This window comes from Thalassophryne amazonica, chromosome 2 (genome assembly GCF_902500255.1).
Source record: "Thalassophryne amazonica chromosome 2, fThaAma1.1, whole genome shotgun sequence".
In the NCBI taxonomy this organism is placed as follows: Eukaryota; Metazoa; Chordata; class Actinopteri; order Batrachoidiformes; family Batrachoididae; genus Thalassophryne; species Thalassophryne amazonica.
In genome coordinates this window covers 50,007,568-50,034,619 of record NC_047104.1, presented here as the reverse complement: position 1 = coordinate 50,034,619, position 27,052 = coordinate 50,007,568, and the positions used below count along the sequence as shown (strand labels likewise).

General features: G+C 39.5%; 1 protein-coding gene across 2 annotated transcripts in view; it reads left to right on the top strand.

The window, feature by feature from the left end:
* Positions 1-27,052, top strand: part of LOC117524103 (uncharacterized protein KIAA0355-like) — a 127,607-nt gene that overhangs the window by 55,274 nt on the left and 45,281 nt on the right. For both annotated transcript variants that reach the window (XM_034185837.1, XM_034185843.1), the window contains exon 2: positions 10,561-12,068. In XM_034185837.1, coding sequence (XP_034041728.1) covers positions 11,565-12,068 — 504 coding nt within the window. In that variant the 5' untranslated portion in view covers positions 10,561-11,564. The remainder of the gene's footprint in view (positions 1-10,560; positions 12,069-27,052) is intronic.

Below are 27,052 nucleotides of genomic sequence, written 5' to 3'. Positions count from 1 at the left end.
GTGAACCCTGGGATTGTCATGACAAATAAAATTATTTCAGAAATGCTTTTAAAAAAAGTTTTTTTTTTTTTTCTTGTTGATAGTGGGAATAAGCTTCCCCCAGCTCAGGCTCAGAAATGCACCCTGAACAGACAAAGACGGGGGTGTTTATTCATAAGCAATTTCCATGATAAGGAATTAAACTATTTCCGTATGTCGTCTTCTAAAACAAGGGTGTCTTTACACTGGTTATGCGCACGTGCCATGTCACCTTTTCTGTTTTTTGTGGAAAAATTACAGCACCACATACAGGCCTGGAATATTTACTAAAGCGTTTTCAGCCATTTTCAGTGAATCCATGTGGACACAGATATTTCTTGAAATAGTGGCGTGTTTACTGAACGCTTTTTGAAAATGACAGAAAATGATCGTATAGGGAAAGTTCTGTTTCCATGTGGACAAGGCCAAAACCACACTCTGTGGCATCCGGTACACGGCTTGAACTCTGAAGCAAGGGCACCCATACACAAAATAAGCTTTGACAATATCTTACATTATCATATACCTATAAATGATATACCAAAATGATTGGATAAAACACTAAAGAATAAATAGCAATACACCCTTTTCGCGGACAGGTAATATTTTTCATACCACCAGAGTAATCAGGCAATCCGGGCAGCGGAGCGGCGCCACGACGAAGAGGCGCGGTCAGAGGAACTGTAAAATACTGGTGAGTCACTATTAATAATTTCTTACGTGTCCAACCTCGTAGGTTGATCGTTAAAATTAAATTTGTTAGTTCTAAAAGCCATCATAATTATTTATAGGAAAACGTTTTTTTTTTTTTTTTCTACTAAGGCTTGAACTTTGAGTGTTTACACAGGAGAGAAAAGTGAGAAAATGTTAATGCCTGTTTGAGAAGTGTATAAAGTGTTTAGTGAGGGGTTTTACAGCCTTAAAACATCTATAATAATTGTAAAAAATAACGCTGACTACTTTGCGGATTTTGCCTATTGCGGGTTATTTTTAGAAAGTAACTCCCGCGATAAACGAGGGACCACTGTACGAGGTCTATTAGAAAAGTATCCGACCTTATTTTTTTTCAAAAACCATATGGATTTGAATCACGTGTGAATACATCAGACATGCTTGAACCCTCGTGGGCATGCGAGAGTTTTTTCACGCCTGTCGGTTACGTCATTCGCCTGTGGGCAGTCTTTGAGTGAGGAGTCGTCCACCCGCTCGTCGATTTTTTTCATTGTTTAGGAATGGCTCAGAGACTGTTGCTTTGTTTGATAAAAATTTTTTCAAAACTGTAAGGCACAACTGAGTGGACACCATTCAATAAATTCAGCTGGTTTTCGGTAAAAATTTTAACGGCTGATGAGAGATTTTGGTCTGGTAGTGTCGCTTTAAGGACGGTCCACGGCGCCTGACGGCGATCTGCGCTTCGAGGCGGCAGCGTCTCGCCGTTTCAAGTTGAAAACGTCCACATTTCAGGCTCTGTTGACGCAGTAAGTCGTCAGAGAACAGAGAACTTTCAGAAGAAGTCGGCATGAGGAGTTTATTCGGACATTCCATTGTTAACGGTCATTTTGTAATGAAAGAACGTGCGGGCAGAGTCGCATGTCGGGCTGGACCCGACCGTGGGGGGTCGCGGCAGGAAAAACACCTCCGTTGGAAATCTTAACGGGCAAGTTGGAACATGCCCAAGCTGTTAAACAATTTCTCAGTTACTCACTTGTTGAAAGCCATTAAAAGCCGCCTGAATTCTACAAATGGTTTTCAACACGGAGGTGTTTTTCCTGTCGCGGCGCACACAGATTTGCCGAGTCGTCACGGAAACGACTCGGCGAATTTGCGCGTACGTCTTTCATTAAAAAAATGTCCTTAAACAGTGGAATGTCCGCATAAATTCCTCATGCCAGCCTCTTCTGAATCTTCTCTGTTCTCTCACGATGTCCTGGGTGAATTAAGCCTTAAATTAGGATGTTTTCAGCTCGAAACAGGCCGACGACAGCGCCTGGAAGCGCTGCAGGACGTCCCGCTCCGTGGGAAGTCCTTACACCGACAGAAACACCCCATAATCTCTCATCAGCCGTTAAACTTTTCACAGAAAACCAGCTTAATTTCTCGAATAGTGTCCACTCGGATATTCCTCACAGGTCCAGAAAAAATTTGATAAAGCAACGCGCGCCGTCTCGAGCAGCGTGTGAAACAAAGGAATTCAGCCGAGAGGGCGGGACCACATCTCACTCAAGGCCTGCCCACAGGGAAATGACGTCACCGACACGCGTGAAAAAACTCACGCATGCGCACAAGGGTTCAAGCATGATTGGTGTAATCGCATGTCATTCAAATCCATATAGTTAAAAAAAAAAATAAAAGGGTCGGTTTATTATCTAAGAGACCTCGTATATGATAAAATTATTATCAAGTTGTTTTACCAATGAATATGGCTTTTTACACCCTTCAGAAAACCATACACGTTAAACCATATACCCTTCAGCCTCAGGGTGTATGGTTTTCTTCAGGGTGTATAAAGCCATATTCATTGGTGAACAACTTGATAACTGATAATATTACTAGTAGAAGAACAACCCCATGGAGGGAGATATTTGCTACAGTGTTGTTTTTGTTTCTTGAATTGCTTGAGTTCCTCATTTACTTTAAGTCCATATTGGGTACTTCAACAAGCAGCTTCTGTTTTGTAGTCACAAAAGTTGCCCAGAAAGCTAAATGAGTAATTCTGGTAGAAGTGTATATGTGTTATTCAGGTTGTATAATGTGCATAATGTGTTTGCTGTCAACATGCCTGTATGTAAAAGAAGGGATAAAGTGGGAAGCATGTCTATCTAACATGGGAAGCATGGTTGTTGACCCTCTGTCTGTGAAAGGAAGTGAAGCCTGAAGTTCAGAAGAATGTTGGCAGCCATAACTAATGGAAGTTACACGTACTGTCTATGATCACTGTCCACCTACTTTGCAGTGCCTCTGTCGGTTGAATTTTAGGTTTTATCACTCCCTCCATGTGTTGCTCTTCCTTTCTCTGCAGTGGTGTTCTCAGTGAAGTCACACAATAGTCTAAAAGTGGCACAGAGAGAGAATGTTGAATGCGTGTGCATGTTCATGGTGTGACGGTACTGTTGAGATGTCTCATGCTGCCATAAAAATGAGAAAAATGCTTAAGTACTAATGGTTTATTTATGCAACAATACATGTAATTCAGTTGTTGCAGAGTAAACTGGGGCACACCCTGTGACTGCTGGTATAGGCTCCAGTCCCCTATAACCCTTGATTGGAGTCAGCGGGTATAGAAAATGAATGCATGGACATTCTTAAAGATAAAACATCTGGTTTGTCCTTGTAGCTAAAATTTGCAATTTTTGACTTTTGACAGCAAGTGCTGTCACAGTGACCAGTTACCGCACTCACGGCCAGTTGTGGAATAATTTTCTGTTGTCGTTTCAATGAAAACGATGGAACATCCTGTTTACTTTCTGCTGCTTGCAGCCAACATGTGAATGTAGCATTAGTTAGACGTGGAGTCAGATTTCTCATACTCGTGACATATAAAATATTAAAAATCAAATGAGCAAACACAATCATATAACGCTTTGGATTGAATGAGCGCATTGTGATTTCTTACTCAATAGACCCCTCAGTGTCTTTCAACAATGGCTTCTTGCAGGAATTTCTTTGCAGCTGTGTTCTGCTGAACCAGACACTAGATTCTTTTCAGAGACGTTCTGTGAGGTATGGTGTTAGTAATCGTCTAGAAATGTGCAACTTTAGACTGCAGCTTTTTACCAAACTGTAACACAGTGTTACCAGCAAGTTTACAGAAATGTGGTTTTCAATCAGTAGAGAATTTATCTGCAGCTGGAACATTTAATATATCGCCACAATATTTTTCTTATTGTAATAAGTGCTCTGTTTATATTAGTAATAGTTGTAGAAAAACAGTTTATTTTTGTTGCAGCATGAACAGTTTTGTTGTCTGCAAGGTAGACCGGGCGATGACAATGAACAATCATAAAAATAAACATCATAGAAAGTAACTGGTGTGTCTGAGTATGTTGAAACATGTATATATTTTTTTCTTTCTGGGAGCCCCCTTCTTCAGTCATTTTTGTTCCAGTAAGTTGTGCAACACTTAAAGGGAAACTCCCACATTTTTCCAACTTTGGTTCTATTCTTAGCTAGTTTTCTGTTTATCTTTTTACTCTGGTCAAAGCCGTTTTAATCAAACAACTTTTTGTCACTATTGAACAGGCAAAACTGTAATTTTAGAAGTGTTTGGTAGCATGGAGGAAATCCCTGTTGAGGGGAATGTGTGCATGTTTACTTCATTAAAGGTAAAGAAACCTTTTTTTTAAGACTGATTACACAGTCAGTCTGCTTATGTTAAGCCCCGGTCACACGGCACTAAAGGGCCTTTCACACCGGACGCGTTGGAAGCATCAGAGGCGTCACAAATCTGTCTAAAAAATATTATTTTCAATGAGACGCGTTGCTTTTTAGAGGCATCGGAAGCATCAAGTCCAAAGCCGAGCTAAACCGACGCTTCTGACGGAAGCGCGCATTGCCGCTTGTGGACAGGCTGACGGGGTCAAAGTTCAACCCAATCTTACTTTCGCTGCTCTGAACTATGACGTAGCTTTGCGCTGTCCAGTAGGAACGATGCGTCAGGCCAAAACATGGAAGACTAGTGGCAGAAACCACTGATCTCTGCAAAACAGATCAGTGCAGAAACCACTGATCTATACAAAACAGAAACGTGTCACAGGACTGCTCATTTATAGAGCGGTTTTCTGAAGAAAAATCCTTGCAAATTTTTTTTTTACCTCAAAATTTCTGATTACTGTAAAACAAAAAAGTTTAGAACACTTGTAATTAAAATGGCAAATAAATAAATAAAAGGTTCTTTAGAAACCTTTCTTCATCTGTAAATTAAAACCACCTCTTATTTCAGATTAGATAATTTCTTGTTTAACATAAGGAACCTTGGACATTTATTTTTAGACAAAATAACATGGAAATTATGTAACATGTAACATGGAATAACATGGAAAGTCTGGTAGATTATTCATGTCTCATTTCAACCAGAAAAACAAACACTGTAATAAATAAATACAAATGTTTATTATAAATGCAACAGCAGATAATTTAACAATGACTGCAGTGTAATTGTAAAGTAGGACTTCTGTGACATAAACCTCATGATGAAATATTTTTTTAATTGAGTCATTTCAGCTTGTAATTACGCCAGAATATGAGGTCTATTAGAAAGAAACCAACCTTTTTATTCTTTTAAAAAACTATATGGATTTGAATCATGTGCGATTACGTCAGACAAGCTTGAACCCTCGTGCGCATGCGTGAGTTTTTTCACGCCTGTCGGTTGCGTCATTCGCCTGTGGGCAGGCTTTGAGTGAGCACTGGCCCACCCCCCTCGTCGGAATTCCTTTGTCTGACTTCTTCCTGAGAGACTGGCGCTTTGCTTGATCAAAATTTTTCAGAAACTGAGAGACACATCCAAGTGGACACCATTCGAGAAATTCAGACAGTTTTCGGTGAAAATTTTAATGGCTGATGAGAGATTATGGAGTGTTACTGTTGCTTTAAGGACTGCCCACGGAGCAGGATGGCGCGCCGCACCCCGAGCCGCTGTCGTCAGCCTGTTTCAAGCTGAAAACTTCCAAATTTAAGCCTCTGTTGACCCAGGACGTCGTGAGAGAACAGAGAAGTTTCAGAAGAGGTCGGGATCAGCAGTTTATCCGGACATTCCACTGTTAAAGGAGATTTTGTAATGAAAGACGTGCGGACGGATTCGCGCGTTGGCACCCAGCCACTCATGGCGCGGCGCCACAGCAAAACACCTCCGTGTTGATAACCATTCGTAAGATTCAGGTGGTTTTCGATGGCTTTTAGTCGAGTGAGTATCTCAGAAATTGTTTAACAGCTGGGCATGTTCAAACTTGTCCTGTAATGCTTCCAACGGAGGTGTTTTGCTGTGGCGCCGCGCGATGAGCGGCTGGGTGCCGACGCGCGAATCCGTCCACACGTCTTTCATTACAAAATCTCCTTTAACAGTGGAATGTCCGGATAAACTGCTGATCCCGAGCTCTTCTGAAACTTCTCTGTTCTCTCACGACGTCCTGGGTCAACAGAGGCTTAAATTTGGAAGTTTTCAGCTCGAAACAGGCTGACGACGGTGGCTCGGGGCGCGGCGCGCCGTCCTGCTTCGTGGGCAGTCCTTAAAGCGACAGTAACACTCCATAATCTCTCATCAGCCGTTAAAATTTTCACCAAAAACCGTCTGAATTTCTCGAATGGTGTCCACTTGGATGTGCCTTACAGTTTCAGAAAAATTTTTGATCAAGCAAAGCACCAGTCTCTCAAGATGAAGTCAGACAAAGGAATTCCGACGAGGGGGTGGACCAGTGCTCACTCAAAGCCTGCCCACAGGTGAATGACGCAACCGACAGGCGTGAAAAAACTCACGCATGCGCACGAGGGTTCAAGCTTGTCTGACGCAATCACATGATTCAAATCCATATAGTTTTTGAAAAAATAAAAAGGTCGGTTTCTTTTCTAATTGAGCTCGTATGTGATTGCCTTTAATGTTGTGATCAGGACAGAGTCATTTCTAAAATATGAATTTGACTAGTGATTGTGAATGTTTTAAAATTGTGCACAATAAGGAGGGAGAGCTTCTACCTGTGCAAATGTCTTTTGACTTAACTTTGATTTTGTGGACATTTTTACTGATCCATTCATTTATTGTTAAAATATAAAATGAAACAGCTTTTTTTCAAAACAAACAAAAAAAAGTTGCTGTTTAAAGAGCCTTTTATTTAGAAGCAGGTGATGTTATGCTGGATTCTCAGGACCAGATGGTCGTCTCTTCTGCAGCTTTGACTTCTGGTGTTGTTGAAGACACTTTTTTGAAGACACTCCTATTTTGAAGGGCAGAGATGTTTTCTTCCGACTGGACTTCACGATGTTCAGCTCGTCAATGGAAGTTTTTGAAGCACATCTGCACAGCAAATGTTCCTGATTGGGACAAATAAAAAATATTTCTTAAAATATAAAGAAACACTACAGTTTATATATATATATAATATATATATATATATACTACGGGAAAAACGGCTGAAAAAACTAAGTTATTTAAAGTTGAGCTTTTATGGTCTCCAAAAAAAGCTGTAGCTTTATTTGCTAAAAATAAGAAACTGAACCATTTACATATTAAAGTGTTCACTCAGATCAACTCTGCTAAAAGGCTAAGATAATGTTAGCCAATCATTAAACCGTCACAGCAGTGCAGTAAATGTCACGTTTTATTTTTATATTATTCTCACCTTGATAGAGCTGCAGAACTAAGCTTCGTTGGTCAAACTGGGACTTTGCATACAGTAGTGTTCAGAATAATAGTAGTGCTATGTGACTAAAAAGATTAATCCAGGTTTTGAGTATATTTCTTATTGTTACATGGGAAACAAGGTACCAGTAGATTCAGTAGATTCTCACAAATCAACACAGCTGCAGGTGGCTGTGGAGAGCACAGACTTGCTGCAGAAATGATCACAGCATCAAGGTTGCTGTTTGCTTCTTTTTTTTTTTTTTTTTATTTATTTTTTTTTTTTTTATATTCATTTCATTTGGTGTTTTCGGTGATGGGAGAAGTGCTGGCTCATTTGTCAACTTTTGCTCAACAATTTGTGGCTTTGTGACTTTTTACCTTCGTTCAGCTAATGTCGTGGGCCCTGTGACCGGGCCATTAGCCTCTTGGCTGTTCAACAGCGTTGCTCTCCACTGAGTCATTCCCGATGAGGTGATCGGTCTTTTACTCACAACATGATTCAACACCCCATACACAGTTCGTAAAATATAGCTTATTTTTACAGAAAGCAAAAATATGCAGTAATGAAGTTCAGTGAGATGAATTATGGTTAAAATTTAGATGTTTTACTTTTTTATGAAGTTCTTGTTTAGAGAGATTCCCCTGGGAGAGTGCATCAAAAAACACACATTTTTAAAGATGGGAAATGGTTACACATTTTAGTTATGTTTCAGAAATAAGCCAAACTTAATTTACAATGCATCTGGAGAATATTCACAGCGCTTCACTTTTCCCATGTTTTATTAAGTTACAGCCTTATTCCAAAATGGATGAAATTCATGTTTCCCCCTCAAAATTCTACACACAATTCCCCATATGACAATGTGAAAGGGTTTTTTTGTTTTTTTTGTTTTTGTTTTTTAGATTTTTGCAAAAGTATAAAAAAAAAAAACACATTTATCACTGTGTGGTAGAGTGGCCAGATGGAAGCCACTCCTTAGTAAAAGGGACATGGCAGCCCACATGAAGTTTGCCAAAAGGCACCAGAAGGACTCTCAGACCATGAAAAAAAGAAAAAAAAAATCTCTGCTCTAATGAGACAAAGATTGAATTCGCTGATATGAATGCCAGGCATCATGTTTGGAGGGAACCATGCACCATCCCTACACTGAAGCATGAAGGTGGCAGCATCATGCTGTGGGGATGTTTTTCAGCAGCAGTAACTGGGAGACTAGTCAGGATTGAGGGAAAGATGAATGCACCAATATACAGACACATCCTGGATGAAAACCTGCTCCAGAGCGCTCTTAACCTCAGACTGGGGCCAGGGTTCATCTTTCAGCAGAACAATGACCTAAAGCACACAGCCAAAATATCAAAGGAGTGGTTTCAGGACAACTCTTTGAATGTTCTTGAGTGGCCCAGCCAGAGCCAAGACCTGAATCTGACTGAATATCTCTGGAGAGATCTGAAAATGGCTGTGCACCGATGCTTCCCATCCAACCTGTTGGAGCTTGAGAGGGGCTGCAAAAAGGAATGGGCAAAACTGCCCAATGACAGGTGCACCAAGAAGACTTGAGGCTGCAATTGCTGCCAGAGGTGCATCAACAAAGTATTGAGCAGAGTGTGTGAATACTTGCGTATAAGTGATATCTTAGTTTTTATTTTTAATTAATTTGCAAAAATAAACAACTTTTTCATGTTGTCATTATGGGGTGTTGTGAGTAGAGTTTTGGGGGGGAAACATGAGTTTGCTCTATTTTGGAATAAGGCTGTAACACAGCAAAATGTGGTAAAAGTAAAGCACTGTGAATACTTTCCAGATGCACTGTACTTTGCCAGGCTTAAAATAAATACTAACTTAGCATTTTTTGTAATTAGAATATTTAATAAAATGTTCATTTTTAAAATGCTTTTTGATGGTGAAATAAACGTCACCTTAAATATAGCTTGATATAGTTGACACACTATTTACTTTAAAAGCCATTTTTGTTTAGACAAGTCAGGTGATGGATTCTGAAAATGTTTTCAACTTCATTTAAATGTCATTAATAAATACAAACAGAATGGTGGTATATGGTGACTCTGTCTGAAGTGAGGACTTCTCAAAATTGAGTTACTGCAAAAGGGGACTAGTGAGGGAAGCCACCAAGACAGTCATGACAACTCTGAAGGACGTCACCAGTCACACTTTTGTGGAGGAATGAACACAAAAAAAGGATTTAGGCTCAAGTCTCTCATGTGCTAAAATTTCACACATTTAGGAAAATGCTTTTCTATTGGCTTTTGTTTGCAGCATTTTATTATTGCAATTTCACAAATAAATTGTGATCTTCGTAAATATTTTTTGAAAAATTTACCTGAATTGGCAGCACAACATTTTCCTTTATGACCCATAAGTCATAAAGAATCAAGTAGTATTGGTGTAAATAATCTTGAATAACTTCTATAAAAAAAAAAAGTTTACTTTGTTTCTGTGCTTGTTTTATTTTTCATAACCTCCCCCAACTAAGTTGGAGCAGATTATGTTTTCGCCCATGTTTGTTTTTTGAAGAGCCTGGAGCCCACAATTTTTCATATATTGTTATGAACGTTTTAGTGCAGATTCATATCGTGATATGCAAGAACTGATTTTTCAAGGTCAAAGGGCAAAGTCAGGAAAACTCTTGGAAAATTGGAAAAAAAAAATCCCTATCTTTAACATTGTACGAATTTTTAAAAATTCAAAAAGTGGTCAGAAAGATCAAATTTCTTTCATATTTGAGAGCGTTATGTATGATGGTATCCTTTATCTGACAAAGTTTGATCTGGATCTGGTCAAGATTATAGATTTTGTGAGCATTTAAATTTAACATTGAAAACCCCTTTTAATGCATATTTTACATTATATCTGAACCAAACGTGCCCCCAATCACTCTGATATTTGAAAGTGAGGTGCAGACTGGCACTCACTGTCACCTGACAAAGTTTGATCCAGATCTGATCTGTATTGTGGATTTTGCGGATGTTTGATTTTGACATTTTGAAAAGCCCTTTTGATTTTACATTGAACATTTTTTTCCAAGGTAAAAATTTGTGGAATTGGAAGGTAGTGTTGGCGGAGGTTTGCGCTCTATGAGCGTGGTACTCTAGTTTATAGGTTCTAAACACTTGTCTGTGTGCCTGAGCAACGGGAGAAATACATGATGTTAACTTACTGTTCTGTGTCTCTGTGTTGTTTGTTCTCATAGGAAATGACCTAGCGGCCTTACAGATACATGCATGCTTTTTGTCGCGCTACTCTGCAGCACCAGAAGGCGGCTAACAAGATCTGGAACCACACTTGTTTCCGCAGTGAGTAATACCTACCTCAGCCAGCAGACAGAAGAAACTTGGGAGTTGGTGTGGATTTCAAACTGTCAGACGGCATCAGTTGGCCACTTGTTCACTGCCGGAGTCCTGCTTTGTGGAGAGGATTCACAACAGACTGGGTTTGTCTGCCGTTCATCATGTTTCACAGCTCCACTACCAGCCAGTACACTTGAAGAGCCGAGGCAACATCTGTTTATTCCAACATCATCATCATCATCTTTTTTTTTTTTTTCTTTTTTTTTATAACTTTCCACCTGTGGTGTTGATTTGTGTCTCATTTTCCTTGGCATCATCTTGCTTTTTGCGTTCAGCTTTTAAGATTTTCTACTTTTAGAAGTTCTATCTGGCATAGGTTTATATATGTACTACATGTATATATATTGTATATAGTCCATGTACGGTATGAAGAAGGATTTTATTTTTTTCTCCCCCCATTCTGAAGTCAGCTCTGCACTTTAAAATTGTCTGGGATGTTTTGGAACTTTGAGTAAATTAAGGAGTGTTTTCCCACTTTCCCTCTCCTATCATGGTCACTTTGTGTAAAGCTGGAAATAGAGAATCTGGAGTTGCGCTGTTTTTGGAGTTTGGCTTTTCATGTCCGCAGCAGGGCTGCATGTAAACAATCCACTCAGGCTTTTTCATTTTTCTTTGGCCTCACCCATTTTCTGTGCAGTCTGTTTTTTTTTTTGTTGTTGTTGTTTTTTGTTTTTTTTGCACGGCTTGCTGAGATGAGCATCTGGCAGGTGCAAGTAGAATCCCCAAACTGTTTTCTCACACTGCAGTTCAAGAGCTGTTGAGTTTCGTGTTCTGCATAGAGGACAGGGACACTTTGTGAAAACAAACAAAACTGTAAACGGGAGCTTCCGGTGCAGTAGCACCACCTATGTATTGTTGTAGTGTGCAGGAAAGTAAAATGGACTACAAGCGCCGCTTTTTGCTCGGCGGGTCCAAGCAGAAAGTGCAACAGCACCAGCAGTACCAGATGCCTGAGCTGAGCCGCACCCTGAGCGCCTCGCTAGCCTCGTCTTGCTCAGCCTCTTCACCCATTGGCACCGGAGTGGGCATGCCTGGCAGCTGCCACCCACCTCCTTCTGGCACCACTACCGCCGTCGCTGACATCCAGCAAGGCATCTCCAAATACTTAGATGCCCTCAATGTGTTCTGCCGTGCCAGCGCCTTTCTCACAGACTTGTTCAGCAGTGTGTTCAGGAACTCTCACTATTCCAAAGCAGCTATGCAACTGAAAGACGTGCAGGAACACGTCATGGAGGCGGCCAGCAGGCTGACTGCAGCAATAAAGCCAGAGATCGCCAAAATGCTGATGGAGCTGAGTGCTGGTGCTGCCAACTTCAAAGATCAGAATGACTTCACCCTGCAGGATGTTGAGGTAGGTTCCCACCAAGAACTGCGTGCTGTTTCAAGTCAAACAGTTGTAGAACTCGTTTATTTGTGGCAGTATGTACACAATGTATTGACTTAGCAAGGATGACTGTCTCCCGTCTGTTGCCTTGAAACAGGAAGGCTCTTGACATTCAAGGCTATTGTTTGTTTTCCTGGATAGAATTAGTTAAGTTCACAACCTAAGGCATTGCAATTCAGAATGACATACTTAATCATGTTTATTTAAACATGGCTTGTTTTCCAACACTGTTGCTAAAGTGCTTAAGACAACCCAGTGTTTCCTGGCTCAAAAGGTATTTTCACTCCCAGTATCAAGCTGGTGACAGGATCTGAGGGAGAGGTGTGAAAAACATTGGGGTTGTGAGAGCAAACGTCATCTTTTATCATGCTGAATACCACAGTGTGTTTCCACAGTGCAAAATTTGCTGATGTGTGAAATGCATAATCTTTCCTGAGAGTTGACTGGAATTTTGGAGACTCATGTGCAAAGCATCCGCATGGTTTTTCTCTCATGTCGGTTTTGTTGTTTGCTACTGACACGAGGCATCACAAGCGGTGCAGGTTTGTCCATCCATCTTTCATTTCATCACAAATCCTTGTTAACACGACTCCTCCCAGATGGCTACAGATACAAATACGATGTCATTAGATATGGATAGGAGGTGGTCTGTAGTTTTATACTTCACATTGTTTTGACCCTCAGATGTGTGTTTCTTGTTAACGTGACTCTTCTAAGGCAACAAAAGGAAGTTCTGTAGCTATGTGTCTAGCCTTCTTGTTTTGACCTGGGATTTGAGAGGTCGTAGCCTGGAAGTTAGAGAGGTGGGCTTGTGGTGTTCAGTTCACCATCACACAGGCAACTCTGGAAACACAGCCACCTTGGTGACCATGGTATTTTTTCTGCTCAAATTAGCGGTTGGAACATTGGAGCCCCTCTGAGCCTGCTCATTCCTCATTACAAACAAAACTGGATCCTGTTTTGATCCTTTTTCCCCCTTGCCCCTTTCTTTTTGCTGTTTCAAGGAAGTTGAGGTGCGTATTTCTTTAGCCTGGCATAGCACAAATAGTCGTAATGACGGCACAATTTGGTAGACCCATAACCAGTAAGAGCGGCGAACATTGATGTATGTGGCTGGACACAAAAATATCAATAAACTGAATCAGTATAGATAAGCTACCAAGCTATGACTGAAATTAGTAACATAACATGATAAAGAAGAGCGTGAGTCCTCGCCTGCTGCTTTGTTCATATAGGCGGTGTTTTCATGTTGTGAATTCAACACAACTATTTGCATCCATGCCCACAGCTAATATATGTAGCTAGTTAAAACAACCTACAAGTTACATGAACTAAGACACAGACCTATGGTATGCGCACATTGGAATGCGGCCTAACCCCATTTTTAAATGAAAGGCTACCTTAAGTTTAATGAATTTTTAACTAAAGTTGAGTAAATGCCTGCCTTACATTAATTTTGTGACCCTGGCACATTGTCAAGTTTTTTTTTTAAACCACTTCTTACAACTTACCTACTTCATCAGTGATCATTTTTCTTTCCTGAGTTCTGTAAATGTACCCGGTGACCCACATTAACTTTTGGTTTGCATGTGGAATTATAATAATACTATATATATATATTTTTTTTGTGTGTGTGTGTGTGTGTGTTTTAATTATTTTACACATGCAAGCACTTTTTTTTCCTTTTTAAATCAGTAGTAGTTGTATGACTATGTGAATTGGAGTGATGGCAGTATGAGAGTTGCGTGGAATGGATCTGGCACTTAGTGGGTGAGTTATTTGTGATGAAATCAAACATTCTATTGAAATGTACAGATGTATCGACGTTTCAGAAAATGCAACATTGGCCATGTGGTCGTGCATCCTCCCATGGCCTTTTCAGGCAGAATTTCACGTATGAACACCCAGGACATTCTGACTAGCGATATGGTGTTCAGCAGCCAACTCTAATAATTTGTACATAAGATGAACATCATCACCTTGAAATCACTTGTTTCAACCACAGTTGAATCACTCGTCCTTCTCATCAGTCGTTTTTGGCAGTCCTCCACTTGTTTGAGTCAGTTTTTGCTCATATCAGTTGTCCATCTTCAGGCAACAAATTTTTCTTGGAGTGTCTTGTAATCACTGTCTGCCTTTCAAAATCACCCAAAGTAATGTCTGGGTCTTCCTTTTCCACTGACATACCATAGTTTACCTGAAAACACAAATGTTGAACTCCTTCTACCAGCTTCCCACTTTATCTACTTCCTGTATAAACATTGAACACCAGCACTTCCAGGTCAAAAGTTTCCTCATGTTATGGACTGTGCATATAAATGATTTCTCTTACTCATTGCATCTTCGGGAGTCTTTTGCCATGTGTTCATTGTTTCTGCTCATATGTTATGATGACATTGAAAATTCAGTTAATTGTGGTGCACTACTAACCCTCACTTCTATGATGTAATCCATGAGTCGTAACTCTAACATATTTAAATAAGAAATACAGCCTTTGCTGGCAGTAGTTTGAAAAATACAAATAAACATTTAAAGTCCTTCAAGATTTTCGAGACAGCACATGGATCATGGCGCGTCAGTGAATATTGTCCGTGTGCTTGCTGCTCCAGTGTATAAGGGTTCCTTGAATGAACTAGTACCACAAGGACAAAAATTCTCAGATTACATTTATTACTTGAGTTTACTGATGTGTCGTTTCAACCCTAACAGCAATATATAGCCAAAGATTATGGGTTTTTGTGGAGAGCGCGTAGATGGCTGTGGTCAAGAGACTGTAGGGCCTCAGTGGATGTGGCTGAACCCAAAACAGGAAACGCTTTTGCACTGCAGTTGGTAAATCTGACTCTCTGTGGTCTTGGATATGCAAAAATTAATATTAGAGGAAGCCCAAGTCTGTAAAAGTTTAGACCGCATGCTTGGCATTCACACTTGGGCCTGGGCATGAAGGGCACATTTGTCAAAGTGGAGAAAGAGAAACACTTTATAGTGGCCTTATTCCAGTGTATTAGCTGTATTAACCTCTGAACCCCCCCCCCCCCCCCCCCCCCTTTACTGCCAGTCCACTATAATATTATGTTGGTAAGGAGAAAAATGTTCAGCATAATGCAGGAATGTTCCTGGGTACAAATATGTATGGGCCAAAAGGCTCACTCATAAAAACAATCAGTTTTTTGTAGCAATGTATGGGCCAACAATGGTCTTGCTGCATGTTGTAAATAATGAATGATTACAATATTTATGTATATTGTATTAACAGTGGTACATCTTCTGTTTTCAGGTGCATACATGTGGTCGACACTAGCTCAATAAGAAATGCAAACAAATATATGCCCATCATGATTACTTAATTTTTTAATTTCTGATGTTAACAATAAATCTGTCAAAACCAAACTTGGTTCTAAAGTCATCATGGTCCAGACTGTATTCCTGAAATATTACAATATATTAACATCGTTCTACTATTTTTTATATATTTTAATATTCTATTATTAATTTTTCAAAGTTGTATAATGCTAGTTATTATTACTATAGTATGAAAAAAGGCTTTAAAATGTTTTCAAAAGTGGGCCTGTATTTTATTGTTGAGGTGGGAGATTTGTTGAGCTTGTTCACAAATTGGTAGTATGCCCCAATTTGTAATAAAAAGACAAATACAGAATACACATCCAGGTAGAGGTGCTGACTAGGAAAATAAACTAAACTAGTGCGTGCAAATGTGTGTGTGTGTGTGTATGTATGTATATATATATATACGAGGGCTGTCAATAAAGTAACGGTCCTTTATATTTTTTTCAAAAACTATATGGATTTCATTCATATGTTTTTACGTCAGACATGCTTGAACCCTCGTGCGCATGCGTGAGTTTTTCCACGCCTGTCGGTGACGTCATTCGCCTGTGAGCACTCCTTGTGGGAGGAGTCGTCCAGCCCCTTGTAAGAATTCCTTTGTCTGAGAAGTTGCTGAGAGACTGGTGCGTTGTTTGATCAAACTTTTTTCTAAACCTGTGAGACACATCGAAGTGGACACGGTTCGAAAAATTAAGCTGGTTTTCAGTGAAAATTTTAACGGCTGATGAGAGATTTTGAGGTGATTCTGTCGCTTTAAGGACTTCCCACGGTGCGAGACGTCGCTCAGCGCTCTCAGCCACCGTCGTCAGCCTGTTAAAGCTGAAAACCTCCACATTTCAGGCTCTATTGATCCAGGACGTCGTGAGAGAACAGAGAAGTTTCAGAAGAAGTCGGTTTCAGCATTTTATCCGGATATTCCACTGTTAAAGGAGATTTTTTTAATGAAAGACGTGCGGACGGATCCGCGCGTCGGGACACAGCCGACGCGGTGCGGCGGCACAGGAAAAACACCTCCGTGTTGATAACCATTTGTAAAATCCAGGCGGCTTTTGATGGCTTTCAGTGGAGTGAGTATATGAGAAATTGTTTAACAGGCAGGACATGTTCCAACTTGTCCTTAAGGCTTTCAACAGAGGTGTTTTTCCTGTGGCGGAGCGTCGCGTCGGCTGCGTCCCGACGCGCGGACCCGTCCGCACGTCTTTCATTAAAAAAAATCTCCCTTAACAGTGGAATATCCGGATAAAATGCTGAAACCGACTTCTTCTGAAACTTCTCTGTTCTCTCACGGCGTCCTGGATCAATAGAACCTGAAATGTGGAGGTTTTCAGCTTGAACAGGCTGACGACGGCGGCTGAGCGCGCTGAGCGACGTCTCGCACCGTGGGAAGTCCTTAAAGCAACAGAATCACCTCAAAATCTCTCATCAGCCGTTAAAATTTTCACTGAAAACCAGCTTAATTTTTCGAACCGTGTCCACTTCGATGTGTCTCACAGGTTTAGAAAAAATTTTGATCAAACAAAGCGCCAGTCTCTCAGCAACTTCTCAGACAAAGGAATTCCGACGAGGGGCTGGACGACTCCTCCCACAAGGAGTGCTCACAGGTGAATGACGTCACCCACAGGCGTGGAAAAACTCACGCATGCGCACGAGGGTTCAAGCATGTCTGACGTAAAAACATATGAAAAGGACCGTAACTTTGACAGCCCTCGTGTATATATATATACGAGGTCTGTCCAAAAAGTATCAGACCTTTTTATTTTTTTCAAAAACCTTTTGGATTTGAATCACGTGTGCTTGCATGAGCCAACCTTGAACCTTCGTGTGCATGCGTGAGTTTTTTCACGCCTGTCGGTTGCATCATTCGCCTGTGAGTAGGCTTTGAGTGAGCACTGGTCCTCCCCCCTTGTTGGATTTTCATTTCGAGGAAAATGTCTGAACGATTGGAGCAGCGCTGAATCAAATTTTTCCAGAAACTGTGAGAGACAGCCAGGTGGAAACCATTCGGAAGATTCAAACGGCTTTCGGTGGCTTTTCAGTCGAGTGAGTATCCGAGGAATTGCGTAAGAGCTGGGCATGTCACAACATGTCCTGTGAGACTTCCAACTTCCGCACGTCTTTCATTACAAAATCTCCTGTAACAGTGGAATGCGCTGAAAAAGTGCTGATGTACACCTCTTCTGCAATTTCTCTGGTAGTCAGACGACGTCCCGGATCAGCACAGCGTTCACTTTGGAAATGATCTGGTCATTTCAGCCTGTCGATGGCCGCTCGGAGCATGGCGCACCCTCCGCCATTGTGCGCCGTCTTTAAACCGGTTGTAACACTCCTTAATCTGTGTGATGCCCATAGGATCGTCACCGAAAGCCGTCTGAATCTTCTGAATGGTTTCCACCTGGCTGTCTCTCACAGTTTCTGGAAAATTTGATGCAGCAAAGCTCCAAATTGTTCCACCTCGCAATGAAAATCCAACGAGAGGGGAGGACCAGTGCTCACACAAAGCCTGCTCACAGGCGAATGATGCAACCGACGGGCGTGAAAAAAATCACGCATGCGCATGAAGGTTGGTTCATGCAAGCACACATGATTCAAATCCATATGGTTTTTGAAAAAAATAAAAAGGTCTGATACTTTTTGGACAGACCTCGTGTGTATGTATATATATATATATATATATATATATATATATATATATATATATATATATACTGAAACCTAACCTAAGAAATCATCCTGTTTCCACTGATCATTCTTGAGATGTTTCTACAACTTAATTGGAGTCTGCTTGGAGTAATTTTAGTTGACTGGACATGATTTGGAAAGGCACACACCTGTCTACATATAATGTCCCACAGTTGACAGTGCATGTCAGAGCACAAACCAAGCATGAAGTCAAAGGAATTGTCTGTAGACGTCTGAGGCAGGATTGTGTCGAGGCACAAATCTGGGGAAGGATAGAGAAATATGTCTACTGATTTGAAGGTTCCAATGAGCACAGTGGCCTCCATCATCCATAAATGGAAGAAGTTCAGATCCACCAGGACTCTTCGTAGAGCTGGCCTCCTGTGACCAAGAACCCAATGGTTACGCTGTCAGAGTGCCTGCATTCCTTTGTGGAGAGAGGTGATTCTTCCAGAAGGACAACCATCTCAGCAGCAATCCAACAACGAGGTCTTTATGGTAGTGTGGCCAGATGGAAGCTGCTCCTTAGTAAAAGGCACATGGCACCCTGCCTGCAGTTTGCTAAAAAGCACCTGAAGGACTCTCAGACCATGAGAAACAAAATTCTCTGGTCTGATGAGACAAAGATTGAGCTCTCTGGCGTGAACTCCAGGCTTCCTGTTGGAAGAAACCAGACTAGTCAGGATTGAGGGAAAGATGAATGCAACAACGTACAACGCACAACAACATCATGGATGAAAACCTGCTCCAGAGCGCTCTTGACCTCAGACTGGGGCGAGGGTTCATCTTTCAGCAGGACAATGACCCTGAGCACACAGTCAAGATATCAAAGGAATGGCTTCAGGACAACTCTGTGTAAGTCCTTGAGTGGCCCAGCCAGAGCCCAGACCTGAATCTGACTGAATATCTCTGGAGAGATCTGAAAATGGCTGTGCACCGATGCTTCCCAACCAGCCTGATGGAGCTTGAGAGGTGCTGCAAAGAGGAATGGACAAAACTGCCCAAGATAGGTCTGCCAATTTTGTGCCATCATATCAATAAGACTTGAGGTTATAATTGCTGTCAAAGGGGCATCAACAACCTGTTGGGCAAAGGGTTTGAATACTTACGTACAGGTGATTTATTTAAATTTTTTTTTTTTTTTTTTTTTTTTTTTAACAAATTTGCAAAAACTTCACAAACACTTCTTTCATATTGTTATTAATGTGTTGTAAGTAGGATTTTGAGGGAAAAATGAATTTAATCCATTTTGGAAAAAGGCTGTAACATAAAATGTAGAACAAGTGAAGCGCTGTGAATACTTTATGGATGCACTGTACACGTGCACTACAACGTGCCGTGGTTTGGTTATGTGGGAGATAAGTATGTGCACAAATTAATGTTGGTATAAGCATGTAATCTGTTCAGTAAATTAAAGCTGTCGCAGTGTACACAATCAGGTGAACTATTGTTTAAAACATATTGTTATACATGATTTTGAAAAGTGCTTTTGTGCATAGTGTGCCTGATAATTGATTGAGGTATGAGTTTAGGCTGTTGCAGTCATGTCTGTGAAAACTGGGTTAATTTACCATTCTTGTACATGTTACACATCTTTATTAGTCTTAACTTCAGGTGATTTTCATTGTTATTTTGGAGCAGAGGAAAAAATATGTGTAGCTACTTTACCTACAAACATAATAAAATAACATAGAAGTCAATGTTTATGTTGATGAATAATGCTCATTTTTGTATTTTTCAGACATATGGTCTTTGACCAGCTCATTCTTGTCGATGTCATGCAGCTGAAACTTGAAAAATGTCATTGTTAGACAATTCATTAAAAAGTTACTTTGTGATAAAACACATATTGTACAACCCCTGGCAAAAATTATGGAATCACCGGCCTTGGAGGATGTTCATTCAGTTGTTTAATTTTGTAGAAAAAAAGCAGATCACAGATATGACACAAAACTAAAGTCATTTCAAATGGCAACTTTCTGGCTTTAAGAAACACTATAAGAAATCAGGAAAAAAAATTGTGGCAGTCAGTAACGGTTACTTTTTTAGACCAAGCAGAGAGAAAAAAATATGGAATCACTCAATTCTGAGGAATAAATTATGGAATCACTCTGTAAATTTTCATCCCCAAAACTAACACCTGCATCAAATCAGATCTGCTCGTTAGTCTGTATCTAAAAAGGAGTGATCACACCTTGGAGAGCTGTTGCACCAAGTGGACTGACATGAATCATGGCTCCAACACGAGAGATGTCAATTGAAACAAAGGAGAGGATTATCAAACTCTTAAAAGAGGGTAAATCATCACGCAATGTTGCAAAAGATGTTGGTTGTTCAGTCAGCTGTGTCTAAACTCTGGACCAAATACAAACATGGGAAGGTTGTTAAAGGCAAACATACTGGTAGACCAAGGAAGACGTCAAAGCGTCAAGACAGAAAACTTAAAGCAGTATGCCTCAAAAATCGAAAATGCACAACAAAACAAATGAGGAACGAATGGGAGGAAACTGGAGTCAACGTCTGTGACCGAACTGTAAGAAACCGCCTAAAGGAAATGGGATTTACATACAGAAAAGCTAAACGAAAGCCATCATTAACACCTAAACAGAAAAAAACAACGTTACAATGGGCTAAGGAAAAGCATTCGTGGACTGTGGATGACTGGATGAAAGTCATATTCAGTGATGAATCTCGAATCTGCATTGGGCAAGGTGATGATGCTGGAACTTTTGTTTGGTGCCGTTCCAATGAGATTTATAAAGATGACTGCCTGAAGAGAACATGTAAATTTCCACAGTCATTGATGATATGGGGCTGCATGTCAGGTAAAGGCACTGGGGAGATGGCTGTCATTACATCATCAATAAACGCACAAGTTTACGTTGATATTTTGGACACTTTTCTTATCCCGTCAATTGAAAGGATGTTTGGGGATGATGAAATCATTTTTCAAGATGATAATGCATCTTGCAATAGAGCAAAAACTGTGAAAACATTCCTTGCAAAAAGACACATAGGGTCAATGTCATGGCCTGCAAATAGTCCGGATCTTAATCCAATTGAAAAACATTGGTGGAAGTTGAAGAAAATGGTCCATGACAAGGCTCCAACCTGTAAAGCTGATCTGGCAACAGCAATCAGAGAAAGTTGGAGTCAGATTGATGAAGAGTACTGTTTGTCACTCATTAAGTCCATGTCTCAGAGATTGCAAGCTGTTATAAAAGCCAGAGGTGGTGTAACAAAATACTAGTGATGTGTTGGAGCGTTCTTTTGTTTTTCATGATTACATATTTTTTTCCCCTCTTGGTCTAAAAAAGTAACCGTTACTGACTGCCACAGTTATTTTTCCTGATTTCTTATGTTTCTTAAAGCCAGAAAGTTGCCATTTGAAATGACTTTAGTTTTATCATGTCTGTGATCTGCTTTTTTTCTACAAAATTAAACAACTGAATGAACATCCTCCGAGGCCGGTGATTCCATAATTTTTGCCAGGGGTTGTATTAAATATGTCACATAAAAACACATTTTGGGTTTGAATACTTTGAGTTGTCCTCAACTGGACAGTGTGAGAAAGTTGGATTGTATTATTTAAAATCTGACGTATTTCTGTATTTGATGGTTGTTTAACAACTGTGAAGGTTGTATGGTTACATTTTACTGAGTTTTATATTCAAACAAGCACGTTCGACAGTATTATGGACCTTTTGACAATATAGTGGTACAGATATCATTGTCTACGGACACTATCAAATACCTTCACGTTAACATACATTTAGACTTTCCGTACACATCACCATATCATTACAAAGTAATTAATTGTAGAACTAAGGAAACAAAGCATTCTTGAATGTACAACCCCTGGCAATAATTATGGAATCACCGTCCTCGGAGGATGTTCATTCAGTTGTTTAATTTTGTAGAAAAAAAGTAGATCACAGACATGACACAAAACTAAAGTAATTTAAAATGGCAACTTTCTGACTTTAAGAAACACTATAAGGAATCGAGAAAAAAAATTGTGGCAGTCAGTAACGGTTACTTTTTTAGACCAAGCAGAGGGAAAAAAATATGGACTCACTCAATTCTGAGGAATAAATTATGGAATCACCCTGTAAATTTTCATCCCCAAAACTAACACCTGCATCAAATCAGATCTGCTCATTAGTCTGCATCTAAAAAGGAGTGATCACACCTTGGAGAGCTGTTGCACCAAGTGGACTGACATGAATCATGGCTCCAACACGAGAGATGTCAATTGAAACAAAGGAGAGGATTATCAAACTCTTAAAAGAGGGTAAATCATCACGCAATGTTGCAAAAGATGTTGATTGTTCACAGTCAGCTGTGTCTAAACTCTGAACCAAATACAAACAACATGGGAAGGTTGTTAAAGGCAAACATACTGGTAGACCAAGGAAGACATCAAAGCGTCAAGACAGAAAACTTAAAGCAATATGTCTCAAAAATCGAAAATGCACAACAAAACAAATGAGGAATGAATGGGAGGAAACTGGAGTCAACGTCTGTGACCGAACTGTAAGAAACCGCCTAAAGGAAATGGGATTTACATACAGAAAAGCTAAACGAAAGCCATCATTAACATCTAAACAGAAAAAAACAAGGTTACAATGGGCTAAGGAAAAGCAATCCTGGACTGGATGACTGGATGAAAGTCATATTCAGTGATAAATCTCGAATCTGCACTGGGCAAGGTGATGATGCTGGAACTTTTGTTCGGTGCCGTTCCAATGAGATAAAGATGACTGCCTGAAGAGAACATGTACATTTCCACAGTCATTGATGATATGGGGCTGCATGTCAGGTAAAGGCACTGGGGAGATGGCTGTCATTACATCATCAATAAATGCACAAGTTTACGTTGATATTTTGGACACTTGTCTTATCCCATCAATTGAAAGGATGTTTGGGGATGATGAAATCATTTTTCAAGATGATAATGCATCTTGCCATAGAGGAAAAACTGTGAAAACATTCCTTGCAAAAAAGACACATAGGGTCAATGTCATGGCCTGCAAATAGTCTGGATCTTAATCCAATTGAAAATCTTTGGAAGTTGAAGAAAATGGTCCATGACAAGGCTCCAACCTGCAAAGCTCATCTGGCAACAGCAATCAGAGAAAGTTGGAGCCAGATTGATGAAGAGTACTGTTTGTCACTCAGAGACTGCAAGCTGTTATAAAAGCCAGAGGTGGTGCAACAAAATACTAGTGATGTGTTGGAGAGTTTTTTTGTTTTTCATGATTCCATAATTTTTTCCTCAGAATTGAGTGATTCCATATTTTTTTCCCTCTGCTTGGTCTAAAAAAGTAACCGTTACTGCCACAATTTTTTTTCTTGATTCCTTATAGTGTTTCTTAAAGCCAGAAAGTTGCCATTTGAAATGACTTTAGTTTTGTGTCATGTCTGTGATCTGCTTTTTTTCAACAAAATTAAACAACTGAATGAACATCCTCCGAGGCCGGTGATTCCATAATTTTTGCCAGGGGTTGTACATATGTATAGAATTGAGGCACTTTTGGTTACTTGATCAACAAATAGATGAACTTGTTTGTGGGGCTCTCAGATGCTATTCAGTTATGAAATACTTTTAGTACTTAAGCTTTTGGATATGCTTACTGATTAAATTACATGCCAGTTCTTTATGTAAATAAAGATATTATTGAGAAATATTTTATTCGAATCTGTTAACTTTTATGTGTAGTGGCCATAGACAAAAAGAGAGAAAAAAGAACCTATTTTGCCTCGTTTGTGATTGCATAGAAGAAGATCCGTTGCACCTTGTGCTCTGAAATTTTGCACCCTGATTCCTAAGGTAGCAGACTATTATTCCATCACAAAATTATTGCTCTAAAATGGTATTATAAAATTGACCTGGGTGCACCAAACATGGTACACCTGATCGTGTACAATGTGTATATGACCTTTAAAATTTCACAAAACTGACAAAATTTAGTTTCTATTGAAATCCAAGCATATAACGTGTTGCCACCCTGTGCTTCCCAACATCCCTTGCACAAATTGGGGAAGGTCCTACATGAGCTATGAAATTGCTGTTATAGACTGTATGGGTCAACACCGCATGTAGTTCAAGGCAGTCTGTTCGTTTGAATTATTTTTTCCCTTTTAGGGGAACTATTTAATTTATTTATTTTCTAGACGACGTGAATTTCGATCACATTGGCAATGTCATATTATGAATTCCCTATTTAAATGCTTATAAATAAAATAATAGTGGTGACACAGACAACTCTTTTTATGAGTTAAATCTTAAAAAAGCCCATGGCTGTACACTTGTAATATTAAAGCTAGATTGTCACCCAAATTTCATAAACTGACAAAATTCGGTTTCTCCTGAAATCCAAGCAGTATAATGTCAGTTTATTTTTGAAATGTCTTGTAAAATTACAGCTCATTTTAATGCTGGGAACATATTTATCTCAGGGGAATTCTGACCCAGCATCATGGGGGGGCTGTAGGGTGCTTTGCCTGCTCTTGGAATCAGTTGGGGCCACCCTGGACGGACGAGTCTGTCAGTCACCTGCCAACCACAAAAAAAAAAGTAAAAAAAAAAAAAAATCGCTGTGTACCATGATTACAATTTGTACAAATTTCCAATATCAATGATTCATAATATTAATAAACACACTGTGCTTTATCTGATTTGTACTAAAATAATTGTGAATGATGTGATTGGTTCATGAAATGATCTGGGTAAAGGGCCTTTCACACAGAGTACGCAAATGTGGTGCGCGTTGCTCTAAAACCCATTATTTTCAGTGAGCAGCACTGTGTAAATGCCGCATCGCAGTGCTGCACTGCAACATGAACGAGCTTGTGTGATGCTCCGCTGGGAGCATACACTGCCACTAGACGGCAAACTCACCACGGTCAAAGTTCAACTCGATTCAACTTTCACCACTGTTCACTGACATGTAGCTTCACACGTCCAGTAGAAACGAGGTATCAAGCCAAAACACGGAACACGACAGAGTCTTCCGTGAGTCTTCAGAGATCCTTATAAATGTGTGTTTTGTTTTTTTTTTAAACCTCATGTTTAATTTCTGATTATGGTACATTTTGTAGTTAAGTTAAAAAAAAACATTTCTCACATTAGAAAACTTTTAATTAAAATGGCTTTAAAAAACATTCCTTAGAAATCTTTGTTCAACTGCAAATTAAACCATAACTTGTTTGTTGTTTCAGATGAGATAATTACTTGATTAACATGATAATAAACCTTGGACATTTATTTTTAGACAAATAATAATGTGTACATTTTTCAGTCTGGTAGATTAATTCATTCATTTCTGCATTTCAACCAGGAAAAAGACACTGTAAATAAATATAAAGATTCACAATAAACACAATAGAAAATGATATAACAGTGATTGCAGTATGTCTATTAGGATTTCTCAATGTGACATAAACATGCTGAAATAAAAAACATTTAGTCATTTCAAAATTTAATTACATTTTCATTGACTATGTAACTGCTTTTAATGTAATCAGGATAGTAACTACTAAAATATGATTTTGACTTCTAGTGATTGTGAAATCTTTGAAATGCTGCATGACGGGGCAGGGCTTCTACCTGTGCAAGTGTCTTTTTGACTGAACCTTGACTTCATGGACATGTTAAATGATTCATCTATTTAATGTTCAAATATTAAAGGACACACCTTTTTAAAATAATAAAATAGTTGCTCTTTAAAGAGCCTTTGTTTTATTTAGAAACGTAGCAGCAGGTGTGAGTTTTCAAAGAAGACAGGTGAGTGTGGCCCTTAGGACATTTAACCAGATGAAGGTCTCCTCTGCAACTTCATCCTCTTGGTGGAGTGTTTGGAGACACTTTCCTCACATTTGAAAAGGAGAGATGTTCTCCATTTTTCTGGACTTCAGGTTTTGGTGTTCAGCTCCATCACTAAAAGTTCTGAAGTGCATCTGGATTTACAAGGTTCTCTGCACAGCAAATGTTGAAATGTTCCTGATGTGACCAAGTGAAGAAATATATTTCTTAAAATACAAAGAAACACAAAATAATGCTGTGCTATTTTCTTTAAGGTCTGATTATTAGATAGTTAAAATTTTTTTAAATAAATCCAGGTTGTTTAAAGTTGAGGCTGTTCTTGTAGTCACAGCAGTAACAATAAAAACCTGTTGTGGAGATTTGTTTGGTAAAAACAAAAAATGTATCAAACAGTTTACAAATATAAACTGGTCACTCAGCTTAACTGAGTGATTGATTCTGCAGCTAAAGTCTAAGCTAATGTTAGCCACTAAAAATTAAGTTCAGTGTTGCACGAATGTCATGTTTTATTCTCATTTTACTCACTCACCTCAGACAAATTTGCATGCATATATACACACACACACCGAAGTGAAAAGTTTTCAAATATCCTGGGGGAATGCCATATTATGAATCCCCTAATTAATGGCTAATAAATAAAAATATAATGTTGCCAGTGAAGATTCTTTTATGCCTTAAATCTTAAAAAGCTCAGTGGCCCTATACCTTTAATTCAGGCTCTCCTTCAAGATTTCTTCAGTTTGTTGCACCAGAAGATTTTGCTATCTCAGTCTCAGAATGCTGTTTGGTAAATGAATGTATTATGGATTTTTTTTATGGACTATGTTTTAGGCTTGGGTGATGGTGGTATATATATTGTAACACCCCCCCCCCCCCCCAAATTGCCTTTTATTTAAATTTTCAGTACATTCTGGGGGGGAAAAGCCATTAAAAAAAAATCTGAGCCTTTCTTTCTGGCTGCACAGAGTGTCCAGGGTGCCAAATATGCATGAAAATGTCACGGATTGTTTAGAGGCCATTTGCGGGGCTTGTAAGCTTAAACCACACAGTGAAGACCAGAAGGAGACTCTCAGAAATATCCACCACAACCAGATAC